This window comes from Pelmatolapia mariae, linkage group LG18 (genome assembly GCF_036321145.2).
Source record: "Pelmatolapia mariae isolate MD_Pm_ZW linkage group LG18, Pm_UMD_F_2, whole genome shotgun sequence".
In the NCBI taxonomy this organism is placed as follows: domain Eukaryota; kingdom Metazoa; phylum Chordata; class Actinopteri; order Cichliformes; family Cichlidae; genus Pelmatolapia; species Pelmatolapia mariae.
Genome location: NC_086243.1, coordinates 20088506 through 20103286, shown reverse-complemented (window position 1 = coordinate 20103286; position 14781 = coordinate 20088506). Strand labels below are relative to the sequence as shown.

At 38.7% G+C, this 14781-nt stretch overlaps 1 protein-coding gene across 1 annotated transcript; it reads right to left on the bottom strand.

The window, feature by feature from the left end:
* Window positions 1-259: 259 nt before the first annotated feature.
* thoc1 (THO complex 1) lies at window positions 260-10576 on the bottom strand. Its single transcript, XM_063462721.1, has 21 exons — window positions 10484-10576; window positions 10188-10261; window positions 9980-10040; window positions 9804-9873; window positions 9091-9209; window positions 8949-8997; window positions 8769-8864; window positions 8536-8618; window positions 8383-8456; window positions 8166-8274; window positions 7930-8064; window positions 6912-7012; window positions 6743-6809; window positions 4674-4724; window positions 4480-4550; window positions 4241-4336; window positions 4005-4070; window positions 3833-3916; window positions 3523-3670; window positions 3339-3423; window positions 260-663 (listed from the first exon to the last, which is right to left on the bottom strand). Exons 1-21 carry the CDS (start codon window positions 10529-10531, stop codon window positions 386-388), a joined length of 1965 nt encoding a protein of 654 aa, XP_063318791.1. The 5' UTR covers window positions 10532-10576; the 3' UTR covers window positions 260-385.
* Between the last annotated feature and the right edge of the window lie 4205 nt (window positions 10577-14781).

Here is a 14781-nt window from a genome sequence, read left to right as displayed (position 1 = left end):
CAATAAGCTTTTGAACATTGTTCTTGCTGATGCGGATCTCAGACTTTAATCTATACCTTTACAAAAAGAAGAAAAAAAATGCTGTGCTTCACCTTGTTTCTCCGTGCAGCTTTCCCGATCGCCCTGCCACAGTCTGTAAGGCCTGAACATCAACTCTCTGTAATAACTTAATTGACTGAACTCGTTTCATAGGTGGTGAAAATAAAGTGTTACACCAAAATGAGATTGTTGTGTATCAAAACAAACATGCTACCAAACTTTTTACAAGGTGAAAACATTTATTGAATTCTCTACAGTGGGGAAAAACACAATATCTGACATATAAAAACTAGTTTCCAACGTTTTTGTATGAAAAAAGTAGAACAATGTTACGGAAATACAGATTTTAAGCCTCACTGAGGCAGTCTGCAATCTGGGAGAAACCTGCAGCGTTCAGAGCTGCGACCAGGTTCTCCACAGTAGCTTGTGTTCCCTCTCTGTCCTGCCAGGCCACCAGCAGCAGTTTGGCCTGCATGTCGACGTCTTCGCTGTCCGTTTCGATTTCTCGCAACTCTGCCGCCTTCATCTCAAAATGAGAAGCGAGGTTCTTCCACTGAGCGCCCAGTTTGGCTGCTACGTCATCCATCTGCTGGTTTGTCACAGGTTTGCTCTGAATGCTCGGACCTTGAAGAAAATGGAATAGGAAGGATATAAATAGCTCTCTGCTCCAGGATTGGAACTGCGCTAACACAATAAACTCAATTCATTGTGGGAAGTGGGAGCTTGTAAAATACAGAGGTCAAGTTGGGAAGACATTAAGATGGAAATATGTGTGAAGTTGGAACTGAGGGTCATGCTTTCATCATCTTAAATTAAGCGTATGAAAGAGGGAAAGCAAACATACTGATAGTTAAATTGAATATGCAATGTTATTAAGGGGAAAGGTACAGAAGCAAATTCTGTTTCACAGTCCAGTATTTTGCATTTTAGTAGGGGTGGGCGATATAAACGATATACGATAGAAACGATATAGATTTGGCCAATGATAGATTTTGACTATATCGCTCTATCGCGATAGCGCATGTTGATGATGTCATCAAGCTGCGCCTGTTTTGGTAGAAAGTATCACAGCGGCTACAACCATTATCATCAGTAAATTATGTTCTCCTGACTGAAGTTTGGCCCGTGTATAGCATCCTGCTATGCGATTGCATTTGTCCCTAACCACCAGAATCCCTCACGTTAACTTTTATCGAGTGGAAAAAAAGTTGCCGTTCATCCTCCAGCTTCACTGTGCTAATGTTATGCTAACATAGCTGTGTCGCTAGCAATCACGTAGCACAACATTATATACCAGGTAGTCCAACTTCGGTAACCCTGCAAACGCCACTGCTGTTTAGTTTTCTGTCTTCATTTATGTTGGAAGTGGTAGCAGAGCTGTACGTTTTAATTAGTTTCAAAAATCTCTCAGTCAGAACATGGTATGAAATGTTTAGGTATAAACTAGCGAGCTAACTTCCTGTTAACTTCTAACTCCGTTAAATTTAATAAATTCTGTTTTCATGTTTGCATGGATGTTAAATTTAATTGTTACACCCGATAAAGCAGCAACGCTGATGATTTAATTAAAGATGAAAGAATTTAGACTGTTTTTAACTCTCAGTGTTCGTTTGACTTTGGGACCTGAAGGGGACGGAGTTTTGGACCCAGATTACTCCTCACTACGGCAGCCGTAATGCTCTGACAATCCATCAAGCAGTCCATCAGCAGGCTTACCAAAGTTGTACTAAAACATTTTTTAACAGATTTCTACACGCCAAAATCGGTTCAAGGTCAGTGAGCACAACCAGAATTCATACATAAGGCACACTCTCGATTTTTGAGAAAATTAAAGGATTTTAAGTGTGCCTTATAGTGTGGAAATACGTTATACAGAAGAAAAGAATATATATCGTGATATATATCGTTATCGCACATGCTTCAAATTATATCGCGATATGAATTTGAGGCCATATCGCCCAGCCCTACATTTTAGCTCATTGATATCACTTTCATATACAGTAGTACAAGTTAAATCAGTAACACCTGCTCTTTCTGGTACAGTCATGTCCATAGATACTTGGACAATGACAATTTTTGTAATTTCATTCTCTAAACAAACCACAGTGGGTTTAAAGTCAATCAAAATCAGCTAAAATTCAAGAGGTTTAACAGCTATTTTTATGAATGATCCCCCATTTGCTCTTTCCCTTTCTCCAAGGCTCAATATTAAATCAGACAAACTAACAATGTTAAATTTACTGTTTTTAATACCTGGATCTCAAACAGACATCACTAATTGCTACAATTTATTTTGCCTCTTCATCCTAATGATGGCTTCTTTCACTTGCATTGAAAAATCTTTGGCTCTTACATTAAGGCTTTCAGTGATCAGCTTCCAGGGAACGGGCTGCTCCGGTTACATCTGAGCCTCTATTCCATTAACTACATATTTTTGTCTTCTACTTCAATCACATCTTGATTGTTTGATTTAGAACACTGACCTCACTGAAATCCAACAATCGACCACAGGTTAGCGTAACATATGAAGTATGTAGTTGCTCGAGAATGAGGAATAATGAGAATTAAAATCTAATGAGAAGTCAAACAGTCACATCTGGGACAAATTCTCCACCAGGTGAAATTGTCAGAAGATTTATGACAACACGGTCAATAAATAATTGAAATGCAATAAAAAGCATGAAATCATGTGATAGCATTGGCCATGTCACTGATATTGGGATAATAGTGACAGGAAGTCCCCGACCAATAGGACTATTTCCTCCATGATCATGATCACTAAGATCCTGATCATCACCTCCTAACATCACACTACTGGTTTGCAACACGTGTGCCAAAGTGATTCTTTCTTGTTCATTTTGTGCATGCAAAATTTACCAACATCGAGAAACCTCATGCTGGGTGATATCATTCTTCATGGGAACCCAATGTAACTTAAAACTTTATTAACCCAATGGCAGAATTTGTGTCTAAATACACACAAACACTCAATTTATAATCATGACAATTAAGGTGTAGCGATTCCTGCACCTGTGTAACAACAAAGGTGACCTTGACCTTAAGCACAGCTGAAGACACATTAGTTGATCTTTAACTGTAAGTCTGATTAAATTCTAAATAATACTGTAGGAGGAGTAGTGATTCTTGTGAACCTCACCATGACATAAGCTCACTGGTCCTTCGTTTGGATGATCTAATAATAATAATAATAATAGTTTCCTTGTCTAAGTGCTGACACACACAAACATATGTGAAGTCAGAAACATCTAGAGTGAAATACAGAACATGTGACGACTTACTGTCATTGCTGTCTTTGAGCAGATTGTCTCCATTATCATCGTCATCCTCTTCTCCTGTCTTTATTTCTTCAGATGGGATGTCCTTCTTCATGAACGGAGAAAAAAAAAGAAAAAAGGATGGTTTCATGGACTTATGGAAACTCCCAGTTTGTTTTTGCTTTTTTTAATAAAATAAAATCCTTACTGGTAGCTCTTTGGCCAGCTTGCTGACCATGCTGTCGAGGTAGTCTGCCAGGCTCTTAAACTTCTGGTTTGTTGGCTGAAAGAAGTGTGGACTTCTCCTGGACAGCAGTCTCAAAGCCCGCCAGCCATAGTTTGCATTTCGCACAACCCTACAAGGAGTTACAGGATTAGACATAAAAGACATCAGGAAAATAGTAAATATATGTAAAGTAAATAAAAGAAATACAATTAAAAATAAGTTTCAGGTAGGAGATCGAATAGTGGATTTTCCCCCTCCATGGTTAAGAAAGGTTTTGTAAAAGCCATCTTACTTGTACTCCTCCTCGACCATGTTGGCCGGGTCGGCCTGTTCAATAGCTTCTGCGAAGAATTCATCCAATGACGGCATGAACTCTCTGAAAGAAAGGCCGCAGTTGTAAAATGACAAATGTAGGGTGTATATACAAAAAGCCGAACGTGAACTCATTTCAGGACTTTTCTAACCTGCTGTCTGACTTGCAGGCCTCCATGTTGTCATGATTGAGGTTCCACAGCCGAGTCAACTCATCACTAGCAAACAAGAGAAGAGCTTGAATGACCAAAATTTACAGTTTCACTAAATTTCCAATAATACTTCAGCAGGATGGACACCGATACAGATGGAAAATCTGAGACCAACAAAAAAACCAAACCACACTTCACACCACTCCACCAGCCCATCCCCAGATTCAAGCACATACTTTCCCATAAAAATCTTCCGGTCTGGCCCTTTTCCAAGGAAGTCTTCTGGAGCTTGTCTTTTCCTTGTGGGTCTTTTGGGCTTGTCATCTACTGTTCTGTTAAAGAGGCAAACAAGTGGGACCACCTGTTATTTTGGCATGCTATCAAGCATTCTATGCTGCTGTAAAAACTGACTAAACCCTAAATCAAATAAAATGATTATCTGGAACGGCTACTTCAAAACATTACACTGCTGTACCTCTCTTTCACAAAGCTCGGACATCCTTCGTTTTTCCAGGTATTCCAGTTCTCCTCTGTGTTGAGGATGTGCTGTCAGAGATAATGAACATTTATAGTGGGACCAGTGTATAGAGAACAAAAGACTTGACAAGCTGTGAGCGCATAAACAAAAGCTTCATTTAATCATACTGGTATTCCCAAAGCATGGCTTACCTCAACCATGGCAGCAAACTTGTCACCATCAGGAGGAATCTCCCTCAGCAGCTGCAAGAGCAGAGCACAGATTAAAGGGGATTTATAACAGAAAGTCATGATTCACCATGGGTTTTTTTTTTTTTTTTTTACATAGTAGGTGAGCACAAAATATGAGAAAGGACCATTTCTGTTTTTTTTCCTTCACAGAACAGAAAATTAGGATTTACAGCTTGTTGTGACATCCACTTAGACTGAGCCTATTAGGGTTTCCCCCTAGTGTTTTCATATACATTCATATATTGTAACAGTGGTGCATGCATGTTAAACGTGGCCAAAGTTTAAATATTAACTTCACACCAGTAATTCTTGCGAGCAAAAAGCTCAGGCTTCACTGGGGCCAAATGACAACAGTTGCCTCAAGGTGCTTTATATTGTAAGGCACTGAGCCGACAATAACACAGAAAACCCCAACAATCACACAACCGTATGAGCAAGTACTTGGCAACAGTGGGAAGGAAAAACTCCTTTTTAACAGGAAGAAACCTCCAGCAGAACCAGGCTGCCACTCTTTAGGGGTGGGGGAACGAAGACAGGAAAAAACACACTGTGGAAATGCAGAGTAGTGTATAAACACAGAGGTGCTTATATAGCACAAGGTAAGTGAAAAAGAAAGTGCATCATGGGAAGCCTAGGCCTATTTCCGCAAAACTAAAAGAGGATTCAGGGTCACCTGATCCAGCCCCCAACTACAAACTTTATCAAAAAGGAAAATTAAGTCTAATCAAGGCAGAGAGGGATAAAAACAAGAAAACTGGCTTAAAAAGAGGCCAGCCTACAGGAAACTGAAATGGTTTGTTGCAGACAGCAGACCAAATAGTAGAAAAAAAATGCATTTGGGAATGAACACAGGAGCACCACTTTAAATTCCAAATGAACAGCTGCAGTTTCCCAGAGTCATTTCCTCTCAAGAATGAAAACAAGTCAGATATGAGGAAATCATGCCAAATGTTCTGCTGCTGGCTGCAAGAGCAAACTGAAGACCCAGTGTGTTGGTTTCATTTCTGAATGACAATGCCCCCAAAACAATGTGGCTAATGTTTACAATATCTGGGATCACATGATTGCAGGCAAAACTGGGTGGACTCGGCTGTCACCTTTCATGCTTGAGTGCAAACTCCCTTTGTTTTTGTTCTACCCGCTGTGATAAAACAAAACAAAACGTCAGTTGTGAAATCAACGTGCTGTGCCTCTTTTGCCTGTCCCACACAGGGATTTTAGCTCACAAACTGAGCTAAAATCCCAAGAATATATAAAACAATCTGGGAGGTATTCAAATTAAAAACCACACACACACACACACACACACACACACACACACACACACACACACACACACACACACACACACACACACACACACACACACACACACACACACACACTTAAATGTGCTATCCACCTCTGATTCATGAAGTTCCACACATATTAGTACCAGTGTCAGACACATAAACACAACTGCACATACAGACAAGCCCACACATGAACATAGACACACACAGGGTTATTTGTTTGTTTGATTAAATACTTATCTGAAAATGAACTTGATATTTGTTAAAATAAAAATGAAAAATGGGAATAATTTGCTTGTTTTCTCCTAAACTTACTACATGAATAATTTCATTCAGTTTAATTCAATTTTATTTCAATAGCACCAAATCACAACAACAATCACCTGAAGGTGCTTTACTTTGTAAGGTAAAGACCCTACAATAATTCAGAGAAAACTCCGAACAATCAGACGAGCCGATATAAGCGAGTGCTTGGTGACAGCGGGAAGGAAAAACTCCCTTTTAACAGGAAGAAACCTCCAGGAGAACCAGGCTCAATGAGGAGCAGCCACCTGTTGCAACCAGTTAATACTGTGACATTTTGGTACCTATATAGCAAACTGTTGCACAAACCTCAGTGTGGTTTGTTGGGTGACATTTTTTTTCTCCACTAAAATTAAAATTCATTCTATAGAGAGTTTGGCTATTTTATTTCTTATAGATTTACATTTGAGCGTGTCAGCATAACTTAGGACTCACCTGATAGACCAGTTTAGTTGTCTCTTCAATCCATGCAGCCTGGTCATCGTTCAGAACACAGCTGGAACTGCAGGAGGAGAAAAATATTAAAAACAATACAAATAAGAATTCAGAATAACCAATATCAGACAAAGTTTATTTACGAGGTCAGCACTGAGACACTGCTCACCTTTTGAACTTGACCTGACCCTTCAGGTACTGGAAGAGGATGAGGTACTGCAGCAGTATGTGCCGCCTGAAGTTGCTGTCGCTGAGCTGCAAGTCCATCAGCTGGAGACAAAGACGAAAGAAACAAAGTGAGGTAATGTGCAACTCCAATCTTTACAAATATTTAATGGCGATCAGTGACATGTAGATAAATACAACAAACTCAGTAATATAAAGCAAATGACACAGCATGAGCAAAACAAGCAGTAAATGCAATGGATATGGAGCTTGCAGTGCAGCAGTGAGGGAACAAACGTTGTCAGAGCGCCACACATTGTTAGCCATTTCAACATTTGTTTGTGTGTCTATGTTTTATCCTACATGTGTTTGACAAGTGAAGATATGACTAATGTTACTCAAACTTACAATAACTCACTGTAGTACTCCAAAGGCAACAAAAGCTTATCAACAAGTGTTAATATTTGATGATAGTTTTGTTTAGAGGCAAACAGCTGGCAGCCATTACCGTTTTCCTCCTCCTACCCAGTGCTCTGTTTTAGTCCAGAACTTTGAGGTTTACAAACTAAGTCCCTGTTCTCCTTAACAACACACAACTTTGGCAGTGTGGACTAGCACATTATGTTGCAAGAGGACTTGTGAGTGAGGCAGACTTCCAAATATAGGAGAGTGAGTGTGAGCTGAGTGGAGAGCTGAGTGGAGAGCTGAGTGGGGGCCGATACAGATGCTCAGACACACATAAAACACTTGAGGCAAAGACAAAGAGCAAACACTAGTTTGCAGATGTGTGTAGTCTGTAGATGTGTTAAATCTCTTAACCCTCTAACATCAAGTATATCGCATTTGATTAATACCTTGATGAATAATGTACCTTGTTTTTGATTTTTTTAAGATTAACAAACAAATGTATTGAATAAAAATTGTTTTAAAAAAAATTTGACTTTTCTGGGAATTATTTTGTGGTTCAGGCTTTAATGGGTTAAATTAGTGTAGCATGGAAATTTAAAATGAAGTCTTCTCACCTTCTCACTTGTGAGGAACTTGGCAAAGTAAACATGTTCTCCACTTGATGCTCTCAGCTCCTCCAGCTTCCTCTTAGAGGCCTGCATGTCATCCAGCTTATAGCTTTTGAATACTGCTAGAGTCTCATCTGAGTACTGCGTAGGACAAAAAAGTGATTGTTGACTTTTAATCATCTACTTGGATACTTGCCATCTTAAAAATGAGCAGGAAAGGCATCTGCAGTAAGGTGCATTACCTTAAGGAATGTCATCCATGAGAATTTATCGTAACACTGCACTGGATTTCTGAAGTAGTCCTGCAGTGTCCAGAACTTTCTGTACAGGTTGTAGTCGATTGGAATGGAGCTGCAATAACAATTAAACCAGATAAAGGGCCAATCAAAATGTTTACTTCAACAAATAAACAAAAGAAACAAACCTTGTGATTTATTCTTGAGAAAGCCTTTAACTTACCTCGGTGCAGGGCCATCATCCTCCCCCATTTCTCCTTCCTCCACTTCCATACCATCCTCCTTTTCTTCTGTGTGCTATAAACACAGTGACACATTTAACATTCACAGTTTTTGATTACTTCTAAAGTGCTCAGATTCAGAATCAGATCTTTACCTTCTGGCCGAGAGTGCTTTCTTGTTCATTTTTGTTGAACACTGTTATATTGTCTAGATTAAACTGGCTCTGGAGATTTAGGCCTGGAAAGCAAACAAAATAAAAAGAACAATCACTTGATCAGAGAAGCTGTGAATGCGGTTGACAGAGTGCCATGAATGATTGCAAACCTCATCTTCAAAAGGCTTATGTGGGTTTATTTATTTATAATGATAAAATACTGCTGTTCTTACCTGATTTTTCAGACAGAGGGAAGAGACGTGCCAGAAAGAGCTGGATTCGCCCGCAGAAAACTGTGTTCTGAGATTTGGACAGCCTCCTTAAGAGATCTACACAGACAGGAAAATACACTGCTCTGCATTTTAAAGATAAAAAGCTTCATATGTCACAAAATGATGAGATAAGCTCTTTACCATTGCACATCCTCAATAAATAATTCTTCCCTGCAGTGTAAAAGGAGTTCTGTGAGAAAAATAAAGCACAGCTTTGGTAAACATGTGATCAACACAGGGCAAATTTGTGGGGGGCTTTACTCAACAGCTGGAATTTATTTACCGATTTCCACGTGGAGACGTTCTCTTCGACAAAAGAGAAGATTTTGTCACACAGGTCCAAAGGAAGACAGTCCAGCACGTCTCCCAGCAGGACGAAAGGGGTCGTAGCAGAACAGATACCTGCAGTGGAACACAAGTCTTTTAAGTTTCTTCATACATGACACATTGTCTCTAAGACTTATAGAAGATTACCCGAGCAGTCTGCTTGCAAAATGCATGCTTTTCATAAATAAAAAGGGGCAAGTGGATCAGAAGCATATCTGTAAACATCCCCCCCCCCCACAGCATAACAGACCTGCCAAATCGTCTCAGTAGATGTGCAATAGGGATTTCTCACACATATATGTCCAAAAAAGGATTTTCTTTGGCTATAAAAGTATGGTATCAATTGGGACGCACACATATATCAGCCACATGCTACTATGTGCTCAGTTTGAGTGATGTATGCTATGAGACTAATGGGAAATAACTTGGCTTTCACAAGGCAGTGGCTGATGTTTATATGCTGTGTCACAGATTTTTGCACTGGCTGAATGTTCAAAGATAGAGAACTAAAGAGCTAAAAGACTAATCCAAAAGTGTTTTTGTTTTTATTTATGGTACAGGTTTTGTTCCCTGGCACAAAAGGAATAAACTATTCTTTTTTTTTTTTAAATCCTAAAAATCAGTGTATCACCTGGATCTACTTATGAGACCCCTAGTTGAGTAACATACCTTCTGTAACGCCATCAATGCTCAGGTAAATGAGAGCTAGGTAGTCATCACACCTCGCCTTCTGCTCAACCTGGAAACATTTGAAGATATCGTCTGAGGATTTTGAGGGTAATTTCATTTTTTTAAAAAGCGAACAAACGCGTACTAGAAACAAACAAACAAAAAGCATTTCTTACAATCAGATCACCAAGAACTCCCCTCAGAGCCTGATCGAGGGTTGTCTTCTTTTCCGCCTCACTGCAACGTGAGAAAAACAAGCGATCAGTAACGTTGCATTCCTTCCTTCATTATTATAGGTTATAATAGCCAACAGAAATGATTACAATACAATAAGTAATTACATTACATTACAATAAGTTAGCAAGAACTAACAACTTCACTTACTTGCCGGGGATCTGGTTAAAAATACTGATCAAAGGTTTGATGCTTTTTCCAGTCAAAGCCTGGACGGCAGACGCCTGAAATTGTGTGAAGAAGAAGAAGAAGACGAAGAAGAAAACATTTATGAAACAAACGGCATCGTTGGTTAGCATCTGCGTTAGCTTAGCTTCATCTGTTACCTGCTATAGTAACAACATGCGACATGCTACACTAACAAACCCAGGCTAGGATTTCAACTGTGATCTAAAATATATGACTGCACATATATTTATAAGTTGCTGAGGTTCTGTGTTTCTTACCGTAAATTTGTCTTTAGCGTCGACAAAATTAAATGAAGACGGCGACATCGTCTCTTTTTGGCAACCGGAAGTGCCGATAAAGTTGTTCCGGTTTCTTTGAGTGTGGGGAAAAGGTCGAGAGCGGTGCAGGATTTAAAATTAATTACAGTCAAGGTGCCATGTGAAAATTTATGTCTCCAGCGCACTTTCCACCATTAAAAACAATTGCAGTCGTATCGTGCAAATTATTATGGTAATGGTGTAATTTTAAAATATTTTCCTCACAGTACATCATATTTGCCTAGTTGGTAAATGTGCATGAGAGTCATAATAACAAAGACTTAAGAAATAATGGAGGTCCAGGAGCCTTTGGAGAACATAACCAGATGAAGATAACATAGGCTGTTCACATGAATCTCATGCATACACTGAGTATGTAAAAAGTTCTCCTTTGGCCTTTCCCTTTTCTCCTTTCAAACTTTCATTTATTTGTCTCCTCCGATTTGATCTTTTTTTCTACATTTTCGATTAATTTTTTTCACATTTATATGAACTTTTCTTTCTCTTTCAAGGAAAATGTGCTATGAAGAAAACTGAAAACATACAAGGTGGTTTACCCTCTACATCCTTGAAAGCAAAGGGTAGCAATATGTGTCAGTACTGGCCACTACAAAAAGGCCTAGTAACCATGAAAGACTAGCTATTGAATTTCATGCACATATGCTAAAGTGGGCATGAAGATGTGATGGGAGATATGTGACTTTCTTAAATGTCATATCAAAACCAAAATGTATGAAAGAAATAATTTAATATCTCTTGCTGAATGCAAGATTCCAGATGAAATAGAAAATTTACCTTGTAATATACACTTTATCTGTTTCTTCATGAATGTAGTCTGAGCAAAAGGACGAAAAGGTATATTCCTACTAAAAGTGGCACAATGCAGAAACATCTCTGGGTGCATGTCCTTCTGTGTTGGTATTAGGCAGCTGGTGGATTGTTGGGAGATCTGGGCACCCCTTTTGCTTTAAGAAACTATGAAAAAAGCTGTTGCACTGATGAAAATGTGTCATCTTTTTGGCTCGAACTGAAGGGTTTTGCAAATCCACTGAAAACCCTAATGAACACATGAGCTTTGCTGTAGCATCGTTGGGTGCAAGTATGGTACAAACAAAACCTCTGACCGTACCCACTGTGATTGAGCAACGTTCAGTTATTCTCTCCACTTTCAAACTGTGTATGCAGAGATTAAAAATAATAGCTTAGATTTATACACTGCCTTTCAAGAAACCCAAAGCCACTTTACAAAAGAGTCTAAATAAGTCTACATTAGTATTAGTTTAGGAAAAAAGCGGGATGGTGAGTTCCACTTTTCCAATGCACAACATTATTTGAAAACTATATCTGAAGAGTATGGAGATTAGTGGAAACCACTTTTGTGATTCCTCAGAATCTGGAATAGAAAGACATTTTTTGGTGTATGTGTTTAATCTTTGTAACCTGTGACTCCTGGGAGTCACAGCTCCAGATTCTCTGTGAAGTTAAAAACTGAGACAGGCGATCCTCACAGACGAAAGCTTGGATTCAAAAAGTGTAACAATGGCCACAGAATTTCCTTAAGTCTCTAAAACTGCAGCAATGCCTCATTTCTGTCAGCAAGACATTGTCTAGCTGGTAGTATTAATGGTTTTCTTACAAAAACAGCACAAATCTGAGAAAAAAAAAACCTCTTGTGAGCTTCAATTTAAGTTTTAATTTAGTCCCGAATCTTACTTTAACAAATCAGTTTATATCACTGTGGACTAGGCTAAGTCTAGGACTTTCTCATACCAGTAATGAGAAAGCTAATTTATGTTAATCTTGTTTAAAATAATGTTTTATTCTGGTATTTAGCTTAATTCGTGTCTGGGAAACCACACCTTATTGATTAAACAGCATGATTGCCCTCATTGTAGCCATGTGGGTTAACCCAAGTTAGTCCAGAAGGCGGCAGTGTTTCATACCATTTAGTCCCACGTTGCAGTTAAAAGCAGGGGGTGTCAAACTCTGTTTAGTTAATGGACCACATATAAGGCAATTTGATCTCAAATGGGCCAGAGCAGTAAAACAATTGCATAACAACGCACCTTTAATTCAAGTAAGCAAAAGTTCCGATTTAATAGACCATCTATTTAGAAAACATGTTGAAGCGGTTGGATAACAATAAAATAAGTTCAGATTCAACAGTATGTCTTATTGCATGTGCATTACAGATCACAGTGGGTCTAGAAATGCATAAAACCATCAGATGAAGAGATTTGAGGTCTAAAGTACAATATTATTTTTCTCTGTATGACTCAAATAAATTTGTCAAGAACAACAAACATGCTTTATACTTTAGACTTTATGCTTTTATATGTGCATGAAAATAATAAAATAATAAAATAATAAAATAATAAAAACTTCAATGAAGTTTTTAAACTTTGTAAATCCATTTAAATTTCTAAATTGGACCCTTTAAAAGCTCAGTTTCCATTTGCATACACAGACCATAAGGTGCATGTGTATATGTGTGTGCTCTTAGCCTATATGTTTGACATTCACTCTCTCCTGGTCAAAGTCCCTTTAGTGTTTTTTTCCCCTAATTTCTATACCTGAAGTATAGAGGTGGTACTGAAATTAAAATTCTATTGTAGACGTCCTGCGTAGTTAGAGTTCAGGTCAGGGACAGGCCAGTGTGTTCAGGTTTGGCATTCAGTGTTAATGAGTACCTAACGGAGGTCACTGCAGTCATGCTGATGTGTTTTGTGCATGTGTGTCTTTGTGAAGGAACATTTCCGTGTGTTGTGGCCATACAATTGACATTGCAACTACTGGGCTGCGGGGCTTGAATGCGTTGATATGATCTACTGTTCAAAAGGTCACACAGAACAGTGAGCTGTTATGTTATGTCAATCATTAATGATCCAGTCTGTCATCGTTTTATTCATAGATTGAAGTTGCTTTAAGTATTACTTTGTGGCGTAAAATACAAGACAGATTTTATTCTGTATTTACATATATCATAAAGAAAAATAAGCATCCGGTTAATGCATGTGTATCTAATGTAATGTGTTTGTGCATTAAAAGATGATATAATAGAGCAGGGGTGGGCAATATTAATAGCCCCCGTTTTAGAGTTATAGCAAGCCCCTTCACCTTTGGCATTCAGCGAGCGTTTGGTGCATTTCTTCTGCCTTCATTTCTTTCATTTCAAGTTGCATGAACACTGTGTCCTGTGTTGATCTCTCGTCTTACATGCCTATTTACATGCCAAAGACTCTAAACTTGTGGAGTTCTGTAGATGCGGGACCAGCCACTCCCTTCGACAAAACCCTGTTGTTATGATGTCCGTTAACTGGTTCTACGATTGTTGTGCTGATGTTTGGAAAAAAACACTCAAAAGCTGTGAAAATGTAGGCCAGCAGTGTCATGTAGAAAGAGCTGAGGGATCATTTTAATCACTGCGTGGTCGTACTGGTCATGAAAAGGGGAAGTGAGAAGTGTGCTGCTCTGCAGTTTTCATTGGCACCTTGTTTCTCACACAGGCTTCTGTGCACAGTTCCCCAGATATCTAACTGCAACCCCTTTCCACTCCCTCTCACAGCAACACCCACTTTCTGACACAGCATTTTTTTAAATGTTTGCCAAAAAAGCAGAAAGCACTGGTATGAAATTCTTTGCTTGAAGATTAGATTCCGGCAACCTAATCTACAAGCTTTACAAACTGACCAGCACTTAGTTAGTTAGTGACAATAAGAAAGCTTGTGAACACTTGAATTTGTAGGATTTTGCACTGACTGGTTTCTAAATGTTGCCTGATCTTTGTGAAAGTTACTTTAAAAGACACACTCAGACTAAACTAATAACCTATAAACACTTTTACATTTATTGGTAATAGTAATGGACCAGTTCTTATATAGTGTTTTTCTACTCTACTTGAGCACTCAAAGTGCTTATTTCATGTCCGTATTGCAAGTGAAGGGCATCACATTGAAATTGTTAGAAGGAATTTTATAAAATGATGGTTTTCTCTGGGTGCTTTTGGGCTGAATATTCATTTTGCACACTGAAATCAATTTAAACCAGGTCAGACATTCTGTCTCTGTTGTTTATTTTGTCTAGATAAATATAATTAGAGGTCTGCTGAATGCTCGCCAATGCCAAGTTATGGAATAATCGGGGCAACATGGGAGCCAAATAATTTGCAGAACACTTTCAGTCAGAAATGCCTGAGGGGCAACAAAAAGAGCTTTGTCTGTGTTGTTGGGGACAAACTTCAAAACAAGAGGCTAAACACA